The sequence below is a fragment of the Trichoderma evansii genome, assembly GCF_050947405.1.
Source record: "Trichoderma evansii strain SZMC 28006 chromosome Unknown GGI43scaffold_6, whole genome shotgun sequence".
Taxonomy (NCBI): Eukaryota; Fungi; Ascomycota; class Sordariomycetes; order Hypocreales; family Hypocreaceae; genus Trichoderma; species Trichoderma evansii.
In genome coordinates, this window is record NW_028145200.1 from 1,360,483 (window position 1) to 1,379,715 (window position 19,233).

General features: G+C 51.3%; 7 protein-coding genes across 7 annotated transcripts; 2 read left to right on the forward strand and 5 right to left on the reverse strand.

Annotated features, from left to right (window-relative positions):
* Window positions 1-775: 775 nt before the first annotated feature.
* Window positions 776-2,327, reverse strand: GGI43DRAFT_382540 (citrate synthase-like protein; the record flags this gene model as incomplete). The annotated part of the gene is made up of 3 exons (XM_083203255.1): window positions 776-1,271; window positions 1,331-2,211; window positions 2,280-2,327. 3 exons carry the CDS (start codon window positions 2,325-2,327, stop codon window positions 776-778), a joined length of 1,425 nt encoding a protein of 474 aa, XP_083062324.1.
* On the reverse strand, window positions 2,209-2,861 carry GGI43DRAFT_336449 (uncharacterized protein). Its single transcript, XM_083202065.1, has one exon. It carries the CDS (start codon window positions 2,760-2,762, stop codon window positions 2,382-2,384), a length of 381 nt encoding a protein of 126 aa, XP_083062325.1. The 5' UTR covers window positions 2,763-2,861; the 3' UTR covers window positions 2,209-2,381.
* GGI43DRAFT_336450 (methylisocitrate lyase ICL2) lies at window positions 2,862-4,980 on the forward strand. Its single transcript, XM_083202066.1, has 2 exons — window positions 2,862-3,378; window positions 3,449-4,980. The coding sequence occupies exons 1-2, from the start codon at window positions 2,961-2,963 to the stop codon at window positions 4,840-4,842; spliced, it is 1,812 nt and encodes a 603-aa protein (XP_083062326.1). The 5' UTR covers window positions 2,862-2,960; the 3' UTR covers window positions 4,843-4,980.
* GGI43DRAFT_336375 (uncharacterized protein) lies at window positions 4,980-6,526 on the reverse strand. The gene is made up of 3 exons (XM_083202063.1): window positions 6,075-6,526; window positions 5,829-5,970; window positions 4,980-5,771 (listed from the first exon to the last, which is right to left on the reverse strand). Exons 1-3 carry the CDS (start codon window positions 6,122-6,124, stop codon window positions 5,118-5,120), a joined length of 846 nt encoding a protein of 281 aa, XP_083062327.1. The 5' UTR covers window positions 6,125-6,526; the 3' UTR covers window positions 4,980-5,117.
* A 937-nt stretch (window positions 6,527-7,463) lies between these two features.
* GGI43DRAFT_336396 (glutamine synthetase family protein) lies at window positions 7,464-9,579 on the forward strand. The gene is made up of 3 exons (XM_083202064.1): window positions 7,464-8,144; window positions 8,237-9,215; window positions 9,266-9,579. The coding sequence occupies exons 1-3, from the start codon at window positions 7,718-7,720 to the stop codon at window positions 9,294-9,296; spliced, it is 1,437 nt and encodes a 478-aa protein (XP_083062328.1). The 5' UTR covers window positions 7,464-7,717; the 3' UTR covers window positions 9,297-9,579.
* On the reverse strand, window positions 9,566-10,902 carry GGI43DRAFT_422076 (S-adenosyl-L-methionine-dependent methyltransferase; the record flags this gene model as incomplete). Its single annotated transcript, XM_083208048.1, has 3 exons — window positions 9,566-9,617; window positions 9,667-9,838; window positions 9,897-10,902. 3 exons carry the CDS (start codon window positions 10,900-10,902, stop codon window positions 9,566-9,568), a joined length of 1,230 nt encoding a protein of 409 aa, XP_083062329.1.
* Window positions 10,903-15,287: 4,385 nt separating this feature from the next.
* On the reverse strand, window positions 15,288-17,915 carry GGI43DRAFT_336608 (peptidase C65 Otubain-domain-containing protein). Its single transcript, XM_083202067.1, has 4 exons — window positions 17,275-17,915; window positions 16,994-17,080; window positions 16,746-16,809; window positions 15,288-16,680 (listed from the first exon to the last, which is right to left on the reverse strand). Exons 1-4 carry the CDS (start codon window positions 17,620-17,622, stop codon window positions 15,377-15,379), a joined length of 1,803 nt encoding a protein of 600 aa, XP_083062330.1. The 5' UTR covers window positions 17,623-17,915; the 3' UTR covers window positions 15,288-15,376.
* Window positions 17,916-19,233: the final 1,318 nt, after the last annotated feature.

Consider the following 19,233-nt stretch of genomic DNA (forward strand, 5'->3'; position numbering starts at 1 on the left):
CACTCAGGAAAAGAAAAGCATGTACATGTCGCACAAGTCAATCCATACAGATGCTACGGAACGGAGATTATCGCTACACGCCGCCAACTAATCTCAATCTTTCTTCCCAAATTCGTAACCAGTGCGATATCAGATACATATATTTTAACGTGCAAATCTCATGCAATGCACTGCGGCAACTCAATTGATAATGAAGCTTACAGATAACTCAAGATCTATCTAACGATTGACAGCGAAAGCCATCAGCAGATCATCAGTCGATGAATTAGTACCATATTACCACCGACAATCCGCGATGTACTGGCTGTCAAGCTCTCGGCGTTTCGGCATCCAGTCTCATTGTAGCCATGCCGCGTGCTGTCGCGTCAAATCCTAGAGTAGTGTCAGCAGCGCTGATCCCTAACATGATGCCAACAGTCTCAGCTGCCTTTACAGGTAGTTGCAAGGACTTGATCCATAGCACACGATGTCTCGGCTTAAACAACAGCCATTATTGTTGAATATCCTATTTAGACAAAGATAACCTTCGGCATGTGCAAGGCCGCCCAGGAGGACCTTTTAACGATGGTTAAAATGGGAGAATACGATGGTGCCCCTGAGCTGCAAATGGGTTTGAAACGTAATAAGGCTCATCTAGTTAAACAAGCTAAGAGATAATATATATACAGATGCTCTCTCAAAAACACGTACACTAAGTTCCAGCCCGCCCAATACTCTAATCTCAACCATTTTTTCACATAGATGACATTTCAACATTAATTTTTTATCACGTTATTTAGCTGCTCTCAGCCTGCTTCAAAAGACCCTCGAGGTTGATGCTCTTGGGGCGCTCAATGGGGAGACCCAGAGCGCGGTCCCAGATGAGCTGGGCAAGAGGACCCAGACCACGAGAAACACCAAAGGTGGCAGTGTAGTACAGAGTCTCGTGGAAGCCGTAGTGGTGGAAGAGAACACCTGAGCTGCTGTCGACGTTGGGGTAGGGGTTCTTGGTCTTGCCGTGCTTCTTGAGAACCTCGGGAGCGATACGGCTATTCTTCTCAACCAGCTGGAAGACAGGGTCCTTGGCAATGGTAGGGCGAGAAGCAGCATAGTCCATGAGAGCCTCGAATCGAGGATCGGGCTTACGCAGAACGGCGTGGCCATAGCCTGGCACGACACGGCCAGAGTTCAGGGTAGACCAGAGGTAGTCGTGGACATCCTGCTCGGTGTAGTCGGCAGGAATGGCCTCCTTCATCTGGAGAATCCATCGAAGGACTTCCTGTGCGGCAAGACTGAAGTACCATAGTTAGCAAGTGAAGTAGAGCATATCAGGAGGAAAACTTAGACTTACCCGTGAAGAGGACCAGCCAGACCCTGGAGACCAGCGCTGTAAGACAGGAAGGGGTCGCTGAGAGCACTGCCGACAAGGTGAGTGGTGTGGGCAGACACGTTGCCACCCTCGTGGTCACCGTGAAGAGCGAGGTAGAGACGGAGGAGGTCCTGGAAGTCCTCGTTCTGCTTGCCACCCTTGCCGAGCATAGCAGCAAAGTTGTAAGACCAATCCTGCTCAAGGTCAACCTCGGCGGGGAGAGCACCGCCGCCCTTGTAGGCATTCTGGTAGATCTTGGCGGCAATGGTGGGCAGCTTGGCGAGCAGAGAGATACAGTCGTCAAAGGTAGGCTCCCAGTAGTCAGCCTTGTTCAGACCCTGCTCGTAGGCCTTGGCGAACTTGGACTCGTAGTTGAGGGCCGAGACGGCAATGGCGAACTGGGTCATGGGGTGCAGGTCCTTGGGGAAGTCATCCAGCATCTTGTTGATGAAGGCGGGAATCTGGGCCTTGGAGGCGAGCTCGCGGGAGAACTGGCGGACCTGGTTGACGGAGGGGACCTGGCCGGTAAGGAGGAGCCAGAACATGGACTCTGGCAGCATCTCAGTGCCAGTCTTGCCCTTGGGGAGCTCCTTCTGGCAGTCCTTGATGGTGCGGCCGTGGAAGCGGATGCCCTCGTTGGCGTCGAGGACGGAGCCCTCCCAGACCATGGCCTTGAGACCACGCATGCCGCCGAGGGTGTTCTCGACCTTGACCTCACCAATGACCTTGCTGCCATGGGCCTTGACCTTCTTGAGGAGCTCGCGCTTGGCGGGGATGACCTCCTTGAGGGTGGTCTTCAAGTCGGGCTCGGCAGTGGAGTAGCATCGTGCGGCGTTGGCGAGGAGAGCAGCACGAGTGTAAGGCTGGCGATGGAGTGTCAATTGAGTGTCCCAAAGCTGAATTGATATCGTCTGATGCCTTGTTCACTAACCTTGAATGAGCGCAGGGCTCGAGCAGACGAGGTGAGGTTGAGAGCCATGGTTGCAGATGATGATGTTGAGCCGAGCTGTAGGATGGCGGGGCAGTCGGTTAGCTATAAGTACCTAATATGTACGTAGCTACATGCACATGCTATCACTGATAAGTTGGCGATGGCACTTACAGCTTCTGATTCCTCACACAAAGATGATGAAATGGGGACAAGAAAAACCAAAGGGAAGAGAAAGATAAAACCCCAGACTCGGCAACAAAAAACTTTCCCTCCAAACTCTCCCCTCCATCTCTCCGGCCAATACAAAATCACGGCCAAACTGGCCCCAAAGGCGCAGCTTCGGCCAGCTCGTCCGTCACCGCTTTGCAACAGCCGAAGAAAGCCGTCCGCTCGGCCCGCCGGTAGCCCCGCGGCCGCTGATTGGTCAATTTGGCCTGCATCGGCCCTCGTCTGGGGTGCAGGCCGAATCAGCTCTTTTGCCATGCTTTGAAATAAAAATTAATTAAATAAACTCGAGATGCGAGGGGGATATAACACGGAGACAGTAAAGATAGTAGAATATAAATTAACGACGCATCTTTCTTCTTTTGTTTTGCCTCGGTAAACGCGAAGAAAGGGTACCGGCTTAGTTGAACTCTTTACTTCGTCCCCTCTACAACACCACACAATAGCATCATCACGATGATGCGAACAGCTTCACGAGCTCCTCAGCGGGCGTGCGCTCTAGCCTCCTCCACAGCTTCTGTCGCTCTTCGTCGAACTATCCCTCGCGCTGTGGCCATCCGTGCCATCGCTACCACTGCCCGCATGGCTGCTTCAGCTCCCTCTCACTCCATCCCCCCCGCCGATTCATACCAGCTGCTGCCGGAGGCGCAAAAGACTGGCGCGGAGGAAGATGTCCTCTACGAGGCCCAGGTCAAGGAGATTGAGGAGTGGTGGGCGTCTCCTAGATTCGCGGGCATTCGACGACCGTACAGCGCCGCAGACGTTGCTTCCAAGCGTGGCAGCCAGTACTTCAAGTATCCCAGCTCCGTCATGGCCACCAAGCTCTTCAACCTGATCCGCGAGCGCGAGGCCAAGGGCGAGCCCATCCACACAAGTAAGTCGAGTCTCAGAAGTAAATATGTCGTAGGATAAAAGGCAGAAGAGCTGACTATTATACTTCACAGTGGGCGCCATCGATCCCGTCCAGATGACCCAGCAAGCTCCTCACCAAGAGGTCCTCTACATCTCCGGATGGGCTTGCTCTTCGGTCCTCACCAGCACCAACGAAGTGTCTCCCGACTTTGGCGACTACCCCTACAACACCGTCCCCAACCAGGTCCAGCGTCTCGCCAAGGCCCAGTCAATGCATGACCGCAAGCAGTGGGACACCCGCCGCAAGATGACCCCCGAGGAGCGCGCCAAGACTCCATACACTGACTACCTCCGACCCATCATCGCCGACGGTGATACCGGTCACGGTGGTCTCTCGGCTGTGCTCAAGCTGGCCAAGCTGTTTGCAGAGAATGGCGCTGCTGCGGTTCACTTCGAAGATCAGCTTCACGGCGGCAAGAAGTGCGGCCACTTGGCTGGCAAGGTCCTGGTGCCTACCGGTGAGCACATCAACCGCCTCAACGCTGCCCGTTTCCAGTGGGACGTCATGGGCTCTGAGAACCTGGTGATTGCCCGTACTGACTCCGAGTCTGGCCGACTCATCTCGTCGGCCATCGATGTCCGCGATCACGAGTTCATCCTCGGAGTTGCAGACCCCTCCATTGAGCCCCTCGCCGAGACACTTCAGGATATGGAAGCCAAGGGTGCTACCGGTGCGGAAATCGACGCCTTTGAGGCCAAATGGGTTAAGAGCAGCACCTTGGTCACCTTTGACGAGGCTGCTGTCGCACACATGAAGAAGGAGGGCGTCTCTCAAGCCAAGATTGACGAGTATCTCTCTGCAACATCTTTGGACCGCGACATGGGCATCTCTCGCCGCCGTGCTCTCGCCTCCCAGTTTACCGAGACCCCCGTCTACTTCAACTGGGATGTCCCCCGTACCCGTGAAGGCTACTACCACTTCAAGGCCGGCATGGAGGCCGCCACCAAGCGTGCTCTGGCATTTGCCCCCTTTGCTGATCTCCTCTGGGTTGAGACTGGTGACCCCAACGTCGAGGTTGCCGCCAAGCTGGGCCGCACCGTCCGGGCTGCCAACCCCGGCAAGTCTCTCGTCTACAACCTCTCTCCCTCATTCAACTGGATGGCCCACGGCTTCTCCGAGGAGGGTCTCAAGTCGTTCATCTGGGACATCGCCAAGGAGGGCTTCACTCTGCAGCTCATCTCACTGGCAGGCCTGCACTCCACCGCCACCATCACCAACGAGCTTGCCAAGAAGTTCAAGACTGACGGCATGAAGGCATACGTGGAGATTGTGCAGAGGCGAGAGAAGGAGCTTGGCTGTGATGTGTTGACTCACCAGAAGTGGAGTGGCGCAAGCTACATTGATGGCATCTTGGGAGCCATCCAGAGTGGCAGCTCCAGCAGCAAGAGCATGGGAGAAGGCAACACTGAAGGTCAGTTCGACTAAAAGAGCAAAAAAAATAAAATAAAAATAAAAATAAAAATCGTAAACTAGAATAAAATCAAGATAGCAAAGAACATGTAGATATAGCATAAGTGACATTTGGGCGGAGTTGAGCATATAGTATGTATGTATATATAATTTTTTTGTTTCATGTGTTATACACCTTACGCATTAAATTGCAAGTCACTTGTCAAATACCTCGGATGATACATTTGCTCTATTAATTCATACAATCTTGATTATTTCCTTTTTTCCCTTTTTGCTAGTATTTCCTCTATTTAATCCAAAGAAGTCTTCAAAGCGTTGTTGGTCGGCGCAGGTGCCGCAGGTCCCTCGGCAGTAACATATGCCTTGCTCATACCACCATCCACCACAAAGTCGCTGCCGTTCACAAAGCTGGCCTCGTCACTGGCCAAGAACACCACTGCGTGAGCCTGCTCCACCGCCTCACCGAATCGGCCAGTGGGGAAGTGAATCTCACGGCGCAGGCGCTTGGGCTTGTCGTCGCCCAGCCAGTCCTGCAGAAGAGGGGTGTTGAGGGGAGCGGGGCACAGGCTGTTGAAGCGGAAGCCCTCGCGAGCGTGGACCATGGCCAGCTCTCGGGTCAGTGCGAGAACAGCGCCCTTGGAGGCTGTGTAGGCCAGCTGGGGAGTGGCGGCACCGACAAGGGCGACGACGGAGGCAGTGTTGATGATGGAGCCCTTGGTCTTCTTGTTGCGGCGCAGGGCCAGGACGGCGTGCTTGCAGCCGAACCAGACACCCTTGACGTTGATGTTCTGAGTGAGGTCCCAGATGGCCTCGGGAGTGTTGATGGCATCGTCATCATTGGCGTGCATGATGCCGGCGTTGTTGAAGATGACGTCGAGACCGCCCCAGGAGTCGAGAGACTCGATCATGGCCTGGACATCGGCCTCCTTGGAGACGTCGCATTTCTGTGGGAGAATGTGAGTAAACTATAATTTTTCAATGTGTAACCATCGTGAACATACTCGGGTCTCTAGACGAGGGGCTGAGGGGACGAGCTCCTTGACCTTGGCGACGGCCTTTTCCAACGCAGGCTCGGAGATGTCGGCCAGGAGGACATTGGCGCCCTCCTTGGCGAAGAGAATAGCAGTCTCAAGACCAATGCCGCTTTATGAATCAATAAAATGTCAGTAATTATGGCTTCTTTTTATCTGATCCGTCTATCCATCTTCATGTCGGACAAGAGGGTAGATATGAGAGGACAAACTCACCCCGCAGCACCAGTGATGATGGCGTTCTTGCCAGCCAGACGTCCAACCATGATGAATTATTGTGTGTTTGTTTGTTGTTTACTGAAAAATTAGAGAGAAGCAGATGCTAATGTGAAAATCAATGAGTTGGCAGTGGCGAAATTGAGGTTGCGGTTGAGATTGGGTTTTATCTTGGGACGCAACGCAAGGGGTGGAGTGGCCATCTGATACATTCCGTAATCTGTCGTACCTGACCTGGGCCTCAATGGTGGGGTTTTTGGTAGCCGTGTCCGGAGAAGGCTCGAGGTCTAGTATTAGTCCTTGAGTAACCGCGGCCCTCGTGATTGATTGACTGCCGTGGAATATGGAGAGGGCTTGTATGCATTACTACTAGTTGCTATATTAGATCGTTGCCTGACTTGGACGGTGCTGCTACGACGCTCAGGGGCATTCGGTGGCTCTTGATGCCCAGCATTACATTACTGCATCTGTACAAGCATCAGAGCGCCCTATCATGACAGCACTGTGGCTGTTGCTAGAAAACTTCCCAAAGAAAGACTAGCAGAGAGGCTGGTGCTGTCTACTCGTACGTGCTAGCAGCTCATTAATCATTCTTCCCCATACCAGTGGGCAACCAGTGGGCATGAGACGAGCCATTAGTGGCCCAGGTGGGCAAAGTATGACATGCCCGGATCCATCAGAAGGAGGGGACCCCTAGATTTACGCGTTGGAGGGGCTCCGACAGCGGTGATTGAGGGGTTTGGCGCTTGGTTTGATTCCAGGTAATGGCTTGAGAGTCTATAAACGTCCTGAGAGCTAGGAGAATCATACCGCAACTATGCTGTTGATACTAATACCGAACATGCAGATTTCAAAATGCCACTATACCCAAGGTTACATGTACTAGGCCATATACATTCAAGCACACATCACATCTCAGCTCTCAGTTTCGTAGGTATGGTATGCATACAGTACATACATGTACAAGATAACAGACCATCCGCTAATAACTATACCCATGACTCGATCCGCATCTTCTCCAAAACCACCCCTCCATCCATCCCCAATGATAACGATTTAGCGGTTGCGACTAGCTCTATCATTAGCCTCCTCCTGGTTCCTGTTTCCCCTCCTCCACAGCCACTGATTGCCTGAGCCGCGGCCAAAGTGCCCCGCAGCCTGGAATTGACACTTGACTTTGGCGCTTTTTCCCTCCAAATTGACTGCATCATACCGTCTCCAACCCGAGCCAAGAGATCTCCATTGCTTGTCGTCGCGCCACAACGAGCTGCGGTTTGCGATACGTAATCTAAAACCGCTCGCGAGATCCGGGGAAACGACTACTCTCAATAGTGAAAAAGCGGGCGATTAGAAATCTCCAGTAGATTCGGTATCTTTGGGAGCTTGCGACTCTTTTTCGTTCTAATCCTATCTCGGGTGGTCGATCAGCAGCATCGTCGCATCGCCTCACTAATAACCACGTCTATTACCTCTCTTCCTTCTTGGCCATTTTACCACCCACATTTCTTGTCTCTCTTAACTTGCCTCTAGCTACAACAACCTCTCAACAGGATAGTAGTAGAAGACAACGCCTTAGATTTCACCATCTATCTCCCTTCCTTTACCACAACAACCCTCTCTCTTCCCACTCTACTCTCATCACCATGGCTTCCAAATCCGTCATCACAGCCGAGTCGCTCGAGGCCCTCCTCGAGAATGACACCAAAGTCAAGCTCGCCGGCCTCGATGTCGACGGCATCCTCCGTGGCAAGCTCGTCTCCAAGAAGAAGTTCCTATCCATCGCCACCGCCGGCTTCGGCTTCTGCTCCGTCATCTTTGGCTGGGACATGCACGACATGACCTACATGCGCGAGCTCAAAATCTCGAATGCAGAGAACGGCTACCGCGACCTGCTGGCTATTCCAGATCTCAACAGCTACCGCAGGATACCATGGGAGGACAACGTGCCCTTCTTCCTGATTACTTTCCATGACCCGGATACGAAGCTGCCGATTTGCGCATGCCCGCGCGGTCTGTTGAAGGTGCAGCTAGATCAGTTGCGCACCAAGGGCTACGGCGCAATGGCTGGTGGTAAGTTTTAGTTTCAAACTTAGAATCTCCGTATAATGATATAAAGACGAGGCTGTATCATATTAACCTCTCTCTTTTCTTCTCTCTTCTAGCTGAATACGAATTCTACACTTTCCAGACTCCAGACTCCGCCTCCTCCCCCGCCGCTTTCCTCCAGAACAACCCAACGCAACAGCTCCCTTCGCTCACAGAGGGCATGTTTGGATACTCCCTCACGCGACCCGTCCACAACAAGGAGTGGTACTACGAAGTCTTCGACACCTGCGAGAACTTTTCCTGCGATATCGAGGGCTGGCATACCGAGTCCGGCCCGGGCGTCTTCGAGGCTGCCCTCGAGTTTGGCGAGGCTGCTGAGATGGCAGATCGCGCCAGTTTGTTCAAGTACGTTGTCAAGAGTGTCGGCGCTCAGCATCGAATCACGCCCTGCTTCATGGCCAAACCGAAACAGGGCCTTCCTGGAAACAGTGGCCACATGCACGTGTCCATCGTTGACAAGAGTGGCAAAAACCTCCTGGCAAGAGAGACGGTCGACGAGAATGCGCCGTGGAAGGACATTGCAGGACTGTCGGATCTAGGACGTCATTTCTTAGCCGGTGTCTTGGAAGGCCTCCCTGACATCATGCCTGTGCTCGCACCCACCATCAACTCATACAAGCGTCTCGTCGAGAACTTCTGGGCTCCCGTAACTGTCTCATGGGGTCTTGAGCATCGCGCTGCTTCGATCCGCCTAATCGCGCCCCCCACGTCCAAGGCCTCAGCTACACGATTCGAGATTCGTGTTCCCGGCGCTGATACAAACCCTCACTATGTACTTGCTGCCGTATTGGCCTGCGGTTGGCGTGGTGTTGAGAAGAAGCTCGAGATCCCTTGTCCACCACTGGCCATGGGTGAGAATGTTGGCGGCTCCTCAGATAAGGGATCACGGCTGGCAAAGAGCTTGAGAGAGGCAACGGCGAAGTTCATGGCCAAGGACAGCATCGCGAGAGAGGTGCTCGGAGATGATTTTGTAGACCATTTCGGCGGTACCAGGGAGCATGAGATCCGACTGTTTGACGAAGCCGTAACGGATTGGTAAGAGACGCCCTCTAACTCTTTCGTTGAATATGACTAACTCTCCATAGGGAAATGAAGCGGTATATCGAGTCCGTGTAAGGCGTATGAGGCGGCAGGGTATATATATATGACGGCAAATATGAATTGCTGCATAAGTGCGTGTGATTTTTGAACAGCAAGAGACGTAGATACCAGCGACGGGGACTGTATTGGCTAGATTTCCTTTTTTTCTCCAAATAGTTGAATCGTGTACTAGCGTGTCCTTTTTTGCGTTTATTCGTCACTGCTCCTTGTCTTTACTTGCAGCAAAGCATTCAAGAGATCAAACAGCTTGGTTTCTAATTTTGTTTCTTGTTATGAGGCCGTGTTTATTGTGTTTTGTCTGCACCCTTCAGCTTGCTGCCTTTGCCGGAAGGTTTTCTTGCAGATATAAAGGTTCTGTGTCATGAATTGTCAGCATTATACTTACACACATATATAGAGCATTACACGGAGTATAAGGCCGCATCGCACGTACACTTTGATGCAGCTTTTGAGCAGAGGATCCTGGTACTCGTCCATGACTCTGCCCAGTAATTCTCGAGTCTTTTCTTCTTCCCAGCCAGCAAGGCCAAACATTCTCAGCGTCCAATGGTCACAGCCTTTAACAAAAATTTCGTCAGCATCAATTCAGTCCACTAACACAATAGTCAATCTCACCTGGAACCATCATCTTGTTTAAAATCTCTCCCTTCTTCTTCGTCAATGGATCTCTCGCCCAGTTACGCACCGGTAGCCAGTCCGACCTCTCACGCACGTTCTCTGCGCCCAGCTCCACGAGCCATGGCCGCACTTTTGGCGTAGGATCAAAGTCAATGCCCTGAGCCGCCGAAATTTCCGCAAAGACAGCGCCGTACTCTATCGCTGCGGCACCAACCGCGGCTCTTGGCCTCTCTGAGTCGTCGGCGCCGGCTGAAGATGAGTCGGAGGGAGTTTCAGCCAGCGGGTCAGGGTCAATGCCGAAAAACAGGGGCGTGACTTCGGTGAACTCGAGCTGGCCGCCAGGCTTGAGGTGCTCAAAGGCTTGGACAATAAGTCTCTTCCAATCGCGGATGCCGCCACCAACGAGGTTCCGCAGGTGGATAAAGTCGTAGAGCCGCGGCGGCCAGGTTTCAGCTGCGTCGGCAATCTCAAAGGTAAGATTCGGGGGCACTTCCTTGGGCAGGTTGGCGCTGCTCAACTCAATGCCCAGCACATCGACGAGGGGATTTGTCTGCGCCATCTCCATGGCCCAATGGCCGCCTCCGCAGCCCACGTCGAGGATGTGGAAATGGGGAACCTCGGGAACGAGCTTCTCCAGGGGCAGTTTGGTAAAGGTGAGGGCGCCGCCGAGGCAGAGTGTAAACAGCTCGTGCTGGTATCCCTGGCGCTCATTTTCGTACTTGTCGTTGGGAGTGACCATGCGGCCCGAGCCGTGGTAGACATGGCCATATTCGTGGATGGGCGGCAAAACATCTTCCGAGGCGGTTGAGTAGTTTGAATTGGAATCGCTGGCTGTGGCATCGTCTTCGTCGTCGTCTTCTACCCCTTCCTCATCCCCTTCTTCTTCGTCTTCATCTTCTTCGCCGGCAGTATGATCATGACCATCATCTTCTTCGTCATGTAGATGATGGACGCCGCCTTCAACACCTGAGTTTTCGGTAAGTGATGTGTTTGTCGCCGCCATCATTAGTTGATCTTTTGAAAAAAAACAAAAACAAATAAAAATCCTCTAGTTGCAGATGCCCAACAAGCCGCTTTCCCTTGTTTAGACACGCTCTTTGGCCCTTTCCCAGATCTTATCCCTGGCGCCGCCTCACTCTCAACCCCTTTGGGCGTATCTCAATGTGCAATTAACTGCTACTAGCAGTGGTAGGATTGATGTGGAGCGCCGCGGCTTGACTTCCACCCGCCCCAATTTTAGTCAAAACCTGGAGCCGCGAGCTGTCTAATTTTATTTAAGAGTTTTTGTCTTTCCCTTTTGTATCTTTTTGTATGCAATTGGTGAATGCCTGAAGTTGGATTCCAGGACCAGGGGGACTAATAGCACGACGATAACTCTTTTTTTTCCACACCCCCTTGCGGAAAAGAAAAAAAAAACAAGGCTGGTCAGTGTCTCCACGTGGCGAAGCTATGCTCAGCTTGAACAGGCCGTCAGGTGATGTGAGCAACGTGAGATAGCAATCAAGACCCCCCTGGTAGCTGCAACTTCGTGTTGCCCAGGGCTGAGCAGGTAAGGTGGGTAGCAATACTACAGAGTAGTACTTGTATTAGTATTTCGTGAGATCATCAGGTGGTACCTTGTCCACCGTCATTTAAATGAAGAAAAGACAATTGCCTGGCTCTAATCTCCAGAGGTGATATTGCGTAATAGCGAGCCAGCTAATAATAGACTGAATCGCGAGCAGCGAGATGAAGAGAAGAGTCGACTTAATCTGGAAGCTCTCCAAAAAGAGAAAGGCCAAGAATTGGTTGTGATCAATGGCCTGCCTTGACTTAGATCTGAAGGCGGCAGTTGTCGCCTGCTGTTGAACTGATATAGATAAATCGGGAGAGAAAAGGGTACTAAAAACTAGCTGACAGGACAAGGGTGCTTGTTGATCAAAGAGGTAAAGAAGGGCTAATTAACGTCTTTTTGCGAGGGAGAGGGAGAGGGAGGCAATTGGAGAAAAAGAAAGGTCAAGGGAGGAAGGAAGACGGAACAGAAATGGATCATAAAGCCACATTAAAAATATGATAATAAAACAGAAAAAAAAGGTGAGGCCCAATCCCGCGTCAAACATGAGCGACAACGACAGGGGTTTGCTGCAGAAAAGGCCCGTCGCCTATCAGCCCAGGGAAAAATAGGGCGAAGTAACCCTTTTGTTGCTGGAGTGGCATCCAATGATGGCAGGATCTTTGACAGCCCGGCACAAGGATTGTCTCTCTTTTTTTTTTTCCTTGCTTTTTATTTTGACAGTTGTCCCGCCGAGAAGATAGCACGCCGACGACATTCAAGGCTGCTTACCCGTTTTGCCCTTTATTACCTAGTAAGGCCATTTATATCTACAACTATTAACCTCCTTCCTCCCTTTTCGCTTGTGGCCTCAACGTAATAACATCTGGACATGGACATGATTGCATGTAAATGACATGTCTGCTGCTGTTGGACGCCAAGTTTGCCAGGCTCGAACATGAACATGTGATGGATTCAATCAATTCATCCGCCTGTTTAATTACTCAATTTCTCCTCTCCTCTGCAGAGATGAGACATCGTCTGTTACCGTCTTCTCTTCGCTTCTCTGTCCTTCCGTGTCTTTGCTACGGTCAGCAGATCCCCGCCAATTGCTCGGCCTAATAGGTGCATTGCATCTTTGTCTCACGTTGGAGAAGGACTCCATCACGGCGCAGCGTGCATCATCACAACGATCCATTTTCATCCTTCCGGCTATTGTATGCCACTCTGCCACTGCAACGCTGGGAGAACGGCTATTGATGGAGCTCACTAGACGTCAGACAGACAAATTGTCCTTGTGTCCAGTTCCCCACGCGTGTGGTTAAGCGAATGCGGTCACGTCTGATGATAACTAAACGGGCACACCTGCCATACATATACGACAGTTGAGGTATAGCGAGAAAAAAGAGTTCGTCCTAAACTATACTACCGCGCCCTAGTATGCGCTCAACCAACAACATCTCAGAATTCACCTGCATATGATACCATTTTTCAGCCGGTAGAGAGACAAACCCATCCAACTAAAGTAACGGCACGCATCGCCGAGCCATCAACCAACCAACAGCAGAAAAATCGGACGCCGGTGTTGGATCCTACTGGCTGCTGTCTCTTCTCTCTTCCTTCCATCCGTCGTGCTCGATCCATTCATAAAGAGAGCACATGCGTGATATGCACGCCCTAGATGCATTGCAACCATAGTAGTCAGGGGCCTGTATATCCCTAACGGGGATGCCTTCCGCCGTTGGCTGGACTGGCGCTCCATCCCATGCTGTTTAGGCCGTTGCTGCATATCTTGCCAAACCCGAAAGAGATGATTCCGTCAAAACAAACCTGTCAGAAGGAGCTTTGACGTATGGACTTCGGATAAAGGCGCGCGGGCTGTCCGTAGACAAGGAACCAGGCCGTATTAATTCCGAAACAACGTAGGGAGCAGAGAGGTTATTTTTTTTTCTCTGTGCCGCTGTCAACTAGACACCCTTCAAAGTCTACATGCTCCATACTTTACGTCTCTTATCACAAGTAGGCGACTCCCGCGCTCCATAAATAACGTGCGAGTGTATGTAGCAACTACAAGAAACCTCAATCAAGCAGCTCCATAACTCACGAATATGCACATAAGACAACAGTGTCAATCCAACTGCATCATGCACATCACTGCTTACAAAGGATAGCAAATGCTACGATGACATCGTGCTACTTGTAGCACAGTACTTCTTTACCAGACTCCTACTATTAGCCACTAGCAGGCTGGTCTGCCAAGGAAGCTAGGAGGAGACTTTAAACCGTGTACTGCTGTTAGGATGATACAAGTAAAGACAATGCAGATAAGACCACGTCGACTAATACCGCCCCAAAGAAGAGCAAGAAAAAATGTCGCTGCCTATGGGATGGAGACGGTGTATGTTGATCATTCCAAATACCCTATAACTCTAAAGCACAATGAAGAGCTTCAAACGCATGGGATTAGTTTCTGAATGAGTACTCGGTATTAAGAAATTTAATAATCAGCAGTCTTACGCACAAATTAAATATCGTATGTAGACAACTAAGTTGGAAACTGTGGGAAATGATGCACTATATAAAGCATACTCTAATTATACTTCACTAAAACTCATAAGATAAACTACTTCCGCATTTTAGAAACTATTCAAAGAATGCCTCATTAACGTATATGTTAGAAAACTGAAAAATCTTCAAGACAACCTTATGTTCCTTTACTACTACTATAGCATCATGACAAAGCACTCGATAGAGCTTCATAATACTACCGTCTCGCGCAGCCCTTCCAATGCAAGTTCGGACTCGCCGTCTTGGCATTGAAACACGCAGTAACAGCCACTTAGACACAACTGGCTGTTATACGACTCAAAATGAGGCTCCATATTCCTTTGGCCGTCCAATGAGCGGGACTTACATCTGCCGGAATCCACCGCAATCCAACGTTATTCCTAAGCAGGGCCATGTGTAGGTACTGTCCGCCCAATAGTAGCAAGTATCTGTCTTATTCGTTGCACATGCTTCATTACTAGCTCGAGTGCCTCTCTGATCTGGTCAATGCAAGGCAGCGTGGTAGGATACTACCTACTTAGGTAGGTAAGTACCAGGGGCAACAACCACATGCAACAGCACAGGCACGCTCTCTCAACCTATCTTCAATATTAGCCTCGGCTATACACACAGACATAACACATATACACGTGTAGCAGGCTAATAGAAAGAATCGAAAGCATAAGTGCATAGTAGATGATAGGAACAAACAGTTATTGCATTTATTAGTTTCCACCGACCAAGTCTCCCAAAAAACGCCGATGCTATGACGTATCATAATATAACAAGAATCTTAAGCCTCCGCCATATCGCCCACCGCCTTGACATACCCTCCAAAGATTCCCTCTGGCAAAAAAAAAAAAAAAAAAAGACTGCAAAAAGCAAATAACGCTGGTACAAAAAGTGGGCTTGGTCACCCAGTGTTCTTCCAAACTGGACATTGAATCCGATCAAGCTCCAGCCTCACTTCACTTCCGCTCGCCTGCTCGCTCCCCTTCTCTCACAATCTTTCCATTCATAGTTCATCTCAACTTCATCCAAGCATTCCATCATTAACAATGCGATAAACAGACAAAGCTGAGTTCCACAACCAAAAAATAAAGAATGCCATGCCTGCCAAATGATGCAAAGGAGCACATCGATCTTCGTAAGAAAAAAGAAACAAAAACAGTCTTCTCCGCCCACGTAGCCAGAAGCATTCGAAGCTCCCGCTTTAGCCATCTTAATATCTTATGCTGTATCTTTATTTTTCTTTCTGTATTTTCTTTCTGTTGAGCCAGTTCGGTCTTTCCAACTTTTGTTATTCTTTTTGTCCGGGCCTTGCCCAGATTAATGAATAAGCTTGATTTTGCTCTTCAACAAGTGTTAGTAGGCATTAGAGTGGTGTTTCATGATAAAATCATGAGTCCTTCCGCCGTTTTCTTCCACCGCCACGGCCATCTGAGTGATCGTCTTCCGGAACGTATTCTTCTGGGTGGAAATCGGGGTTGCCATAGTGCGCTTTGTTCCACACGCTGTTCTTAAAAGTAGTGCTTCTCGGTGCTTGGTCCATTGCCTCTCTGACGGTAGTGGTCCTACTCTCGTCATACTCCAGCTGGAAGGGGTTAAACACTATGCGGTATCCAGGCGCAGGATCCGCTGGCCGCACATTCGAAAGCCCAGAGAGGTGAGTGCTGCTGCTGCTGCTGTTGCTCCTGATACTTGTGGCGTTCATCATCGTCGGACTAGGCGTCATCGAGGTGCTGGGAGTCATTGGGGCTGGCGAGACCACAGGAGGGAATGAGGGTGGCGGTTGCTGCTGTGGAACCTGAGACGGCAAGGGCTCGGAAAACGGTGTCGTCCAAGAACTTGGCGGTTGCGACGATACATAATGATCGTCGACAGGGCTGGCCATGGGCGGGGTCATGGGAGATATATCGGGCATGGTAGTCATCGGGCCCAGCGAGTTCAGGCTGAAACCAGGTAGCATTGAAAGGAGATCCATATTGGCTCCTGGGAAGCCTGCCGCGTTGCCAGGAGCAGCATTGATGGCAAGATTATTGGTGAGGCTGGAAACTCGATTTACCTGTAAATCAATGGAATTGGAAGGGAGGGTTGACGGAGCCTGAATGGGTGGCGTGCGGTACAGGATGTCGTAGTGGTCGGGACGATAAAGCAGATATATCGTAGGTCCGAGAGTTGTCGGGTCCTGCTCGTTGGCCTCTTCCGGGAAGCGGTAGCGGTTAACTTGGCTACCCGGGCTACGGTCCAGGTATGCAACCTCCAAAACGAAATCGATTGGCTTGAGGAGCAGGTTGGCCAAGCCAACAATGCCCAAATGCTCAATCTCCCGGTTGACAATGTCAATTGCCTGCGAGCAGTATGCCGCAATTCCTCCATGGTCTGCAACGAAGGGATCATAGATGGCCGCATTTCCTTTGAGATAGGTGGCGGCCAGCATGCGGAAATAGTAGATGATGTTTGCCTCGATGGTGTTGTCGTTGAAACGCTGAAGTAGTATCACTCGAGCCAGGCCCGGGTTTCCAATGTTGGCGGCAAGATCTCGCAGCAAGCCATGAGCCTCTTCGGCGAAATCTTCGTGGTATTCGTAGCGGCCAATGTTGGAGAGCATGGAGCCCAGGCTCATGAGACGGGCCACCTCACCTTCGATCTGGCCTTGGTCCCCGAGATCAATGAGCTTTTCGTAGTAAGCGAAGGCGATTGCTAGATAAAGAGAACTCTGTCATTAGTTTCGACGCCATATGAAGCGCGGGCAAGGTTCGACTTACCACGCCATCCACAGTTTCCATCGCCCTTTATCTGGCGATAGTGAGAGTATGTCTGGGGGAGAGCCTGCGATGTGGGGAAACAAAAGTGGTCAGCACCAGCTCTCAAGATGTATCGTTCATCCTCTTTGCGTGGCTTCTCTCTGTTCTACTCTGCTCTCTTCTTGTTTCGGCCCAGCCGTCTTTCCGTCATGCTTTCCCGTCTGATTGCATCGAGGATGAGGGGAAGGGGGGGGGGGAGGGAAACGAACAATAGTTTTCTCAACATAGACCGGGTCAGCTTTGGCGTATTCCTGGGTGATGGCATCGCTCGGAGTCTTGTCGCCGACAAAGGGTCCCTGTTCAAGCAGCATGAAGCGTTAGCAATGTTATCTATATGGTGCTTTTCGCTGTCCATCCATCTATTCATCAACTAGCTGGGAGAAGCGCCCGGTGTTGCGAACCAAGACAAGGCATTCTCTCCCCACCGACTGATCCTCTCTAGACAAGCTCGCCCGCCTCTCTGGGCATCCGCATCACATCAGATACGCACCTCAAGCCCTGGCTGGAATCTCTCAGCCGCCGCCTGCTGCGCGGCCATGTCGTGCAGACTCGGGTCCTGGTCCTCCATCTTGATGATGGGGCTGCCGCTTCGATTGAGTCGCTGTCGCAGAGGGAACTGCTGCTGGTGCTGGTGCTGGTGCTGGTGCTGGTGTTGCAGAGCCGGCTGCGGAGACGAAGAGCTGTAGGGCGGGTAAAAGCCACCGCTCGATGCGCCGCCAGCGCCAGCTCCGCCAGTGGGGAACAGAAAGTCGAGGCTGTGGGGAGCTGCCGCTGCTATGCCATATGGAAAGGGCGAGTAGGAGGAGCCTGAATAGGGCGTTGGCTGAGCCTGGAACATGCCTCCGGAATGGCAGCCGGAAACAGAAGAATCTGGTGTGGCGGAGGAAGAAAGAGGAAGAGGTGAGGAAAGAGTGTCGTCAGATCAAATGATGGGTTGATGAGCTCTTGCGGCGTAACAGCGGGCGGCAGCTGCGTCTCTGGTGTGTTAGCGGTAGCGGCAGTGCTTCAGTGGCACCGGCCAGCGTAGGTGGCGTGGGCGGGTGTCGGTGTCCACTATGATGGATGTCTGGTCAAGAGCTGGGAGCTATAATAGACGGGAGCAATCGAAGCAAAGTCGTTCTGCGCCTGGATTGGATTAAATGCTTTGAAAGGAGGGAAAAGAAAAAACAAAGCTAGAAAAATGTAAGATAAAAAGAAAGGCTAGGAGGAAAAAACAAGTCCTGCAGAATCAGCGGCGATTTTCTCTGTTTGCGTCCTTTGCCTCTTTTTCTCTTGACCTGGCTTCCCTTCTTTAATAATATTTTTTTATTTTTATTATTTTTATTTTTTATTTTTAATTTTTTCGAGTTAGCGGCGGTAGCAGCGGTTAGACGTGCGGGAGCAAACAAGTCCCACGAGCCGGGGCAATTCAAAGTACTAGTCCCATGTACATGTACTGGTACCTGCGCTCGACTGCCCGTATGCAGCCCTGGCTGGCGTGGGTGTACTTTGCCAATGTTTGCTGTGCTGCGCTGTGCTGCGCTGTGCCCAGGCTCCAGCGCCTCAGCGTTCCAGGGCTTGCGCTATGGGCGCCCTTGCGGTGCCTGTACGGTGCGTTGGCGGAGGGTGGGCCGCTGTGAAGCGGTGTTTTGGGGCCCTGTCTAGCGCTATGGCAACTCTCTGGGGGCGGGTTCAGCAGCCTGAGTCCAGGCTTCGTGACCGATTAGCGAGCTTCGGCTGTGCCGTTGCAGCGTCAAAAGACGGGACAGTGGACGCCTTATGGGGATATAAATTAATAAAAAAAAGACAGAGAGGCTGGTCGTTGTGCGAGGGTCAGAAATCTCGGATCGATAAAAGCCGAAGGAAGCCGAGAAGAAGCTGCAAGCAGAGAATGAAGAAAAGATAACCGAGATATAGAGGGCAGAAAAGGAGGCAGCGCGTGAGAAAGACAGAGAGCGGGGAAGGATTGAAGCTTCACTCGTTGTTGAGCCTCTCTATAAGCCTCCACTTTCTGGCAAATTGGCGTCAATTGGGGGGATCGCAACCAGGGCTCGATATGTAGGTACGAGCTCTATGACAAGCCTAAAAAAGTGACGGCGGGATGGGAGAGAAAAAAAAACATGAAATATGACCAGCAACTCCTGGCTTATATGCTAAGTTAAGTCCTCACCAGACGGGTTGCAACGTAAAAGCGTGCCTGGCCCCGGCAGAGTTGAGAGATGCTCGCGCAGGCAACTCCCGCAAAGCCTCGGCGTACAACCTTCAGGGATGAGAAATGGAGACGGGGCTTCGAGATTGCCAACTGATGTATTTGTGGTTCTGCTTGTTACTTGTTGCCTGCTATACGCCTATACGCCCTCTCTTCTTGTCTCTAAATCTCCATCTCTCATCTCTCAAGCCTCTGGCTGGTCAGTGCTTCAAGATTGAAAAGCGCTTCTTAGGGAGGCTACTCGAAGACGGGCAAGTAGAA

What these genes read in the sequence shown, in the direction of transcription:
- GGI43DRAFT_336449 (XM_083202065.1), bottom strand. Translation starts at nt 2,762, where the DNA reads ATGGCAAAAGAGCTGATTCGGCCTGCACCCCAGACGAGGGCCGATGCA.
- GGI43DRAFT_336450 (XM_083202066.1), top strand. Translation starts at nt 2,961, where the DNA reads ATGATGCGAACAGCTTCACGAGCTCCTCAGCGGGCGTGCGCTCTAGCC. An exon ending in GGGCGAGCCCATCCACACAA is followed by an intron (nt 3,379 to 3,448) that starts GTAAGTCGAGTC and finishes TATACTTCACAG; the next exon opens with TGGGCGCCATCGATCCCGTC.
- GGI43DRAFT_336375 (XM_083202063.1), bottom strand. Translation starts at nt 6,124, where the DNA reads ATGGTTGGACGTCTGGCTGGCAAGAACGCCATCATCACTGGTGCTGCG. An exon ending in ATCATCACTGGTGCTGCGGG is followed by an intron (nt 5,971 to 6,074) that starts GTGAGTTTGTCC and finishes TGATTCATAAAG; the next exon opens with CGGCATTGGTCTTGAGACTG. An exon ending in CCCCTCGTCTAGAGACCCGA is followed by an intron (nt 5,772 to 5,828) that starts GTATGTTCACGA and finishes ATTCTCCCACAG; the next exon opens with AAATGCGACGTCTCCAAGGA.
- GGI43DRAFT_336396 (XM_083202064.1), top strand. Translation starts at nt 7,718, where the DNA reads ATGGCTTCCAAATCCGTCATCACAGCCGAGTCGCTCGAGGCCCTCCTC. An exon ending in CTACGGCGCAATGGCTGGTG is followed by an intron (nt 8,145 to 8,236) that starts GTAAGTTTTAGT and finishes TCTCTCTTCTAG; the next exon opens with CTGAATACGAATTCTACACT. An exon ending in GACGAAGCCGTAACGGATTG is followed by an intron (nt 9,216 to 9,265) that starts GTAAGAGACGCC and finishes AACTCTCCATAG; the next exon opens with GGAAATGAAGCGGTATATCG.
- GGI43DRAFT_336608 (XM_083202067.1), bottom strand. Translation starts at nt 17,622, where the DNA reads ATGTTCCAGGCTCAGCCAACGCCCTATTCAGGCTCCTCCTACTCGCCC. An exon ending in GATTCCAGCCAGGGCTTGAG is followed by an intron (nt 17,081 to 17,274) that starts GTGCGTATCTGA and finishes CTGCTTGAACAG; the next exon opens with GGACCCTTTGTCGGCGACAA. An exon ending in TCTATGTTGAGAAAACTATT is followed by an intron (nt 16,810 to 16,993) that starts GTTCGTTTCCCT and finishes CCCACATCGCAG; the next exon opens with GCTCTCCCCCAGACATACTC.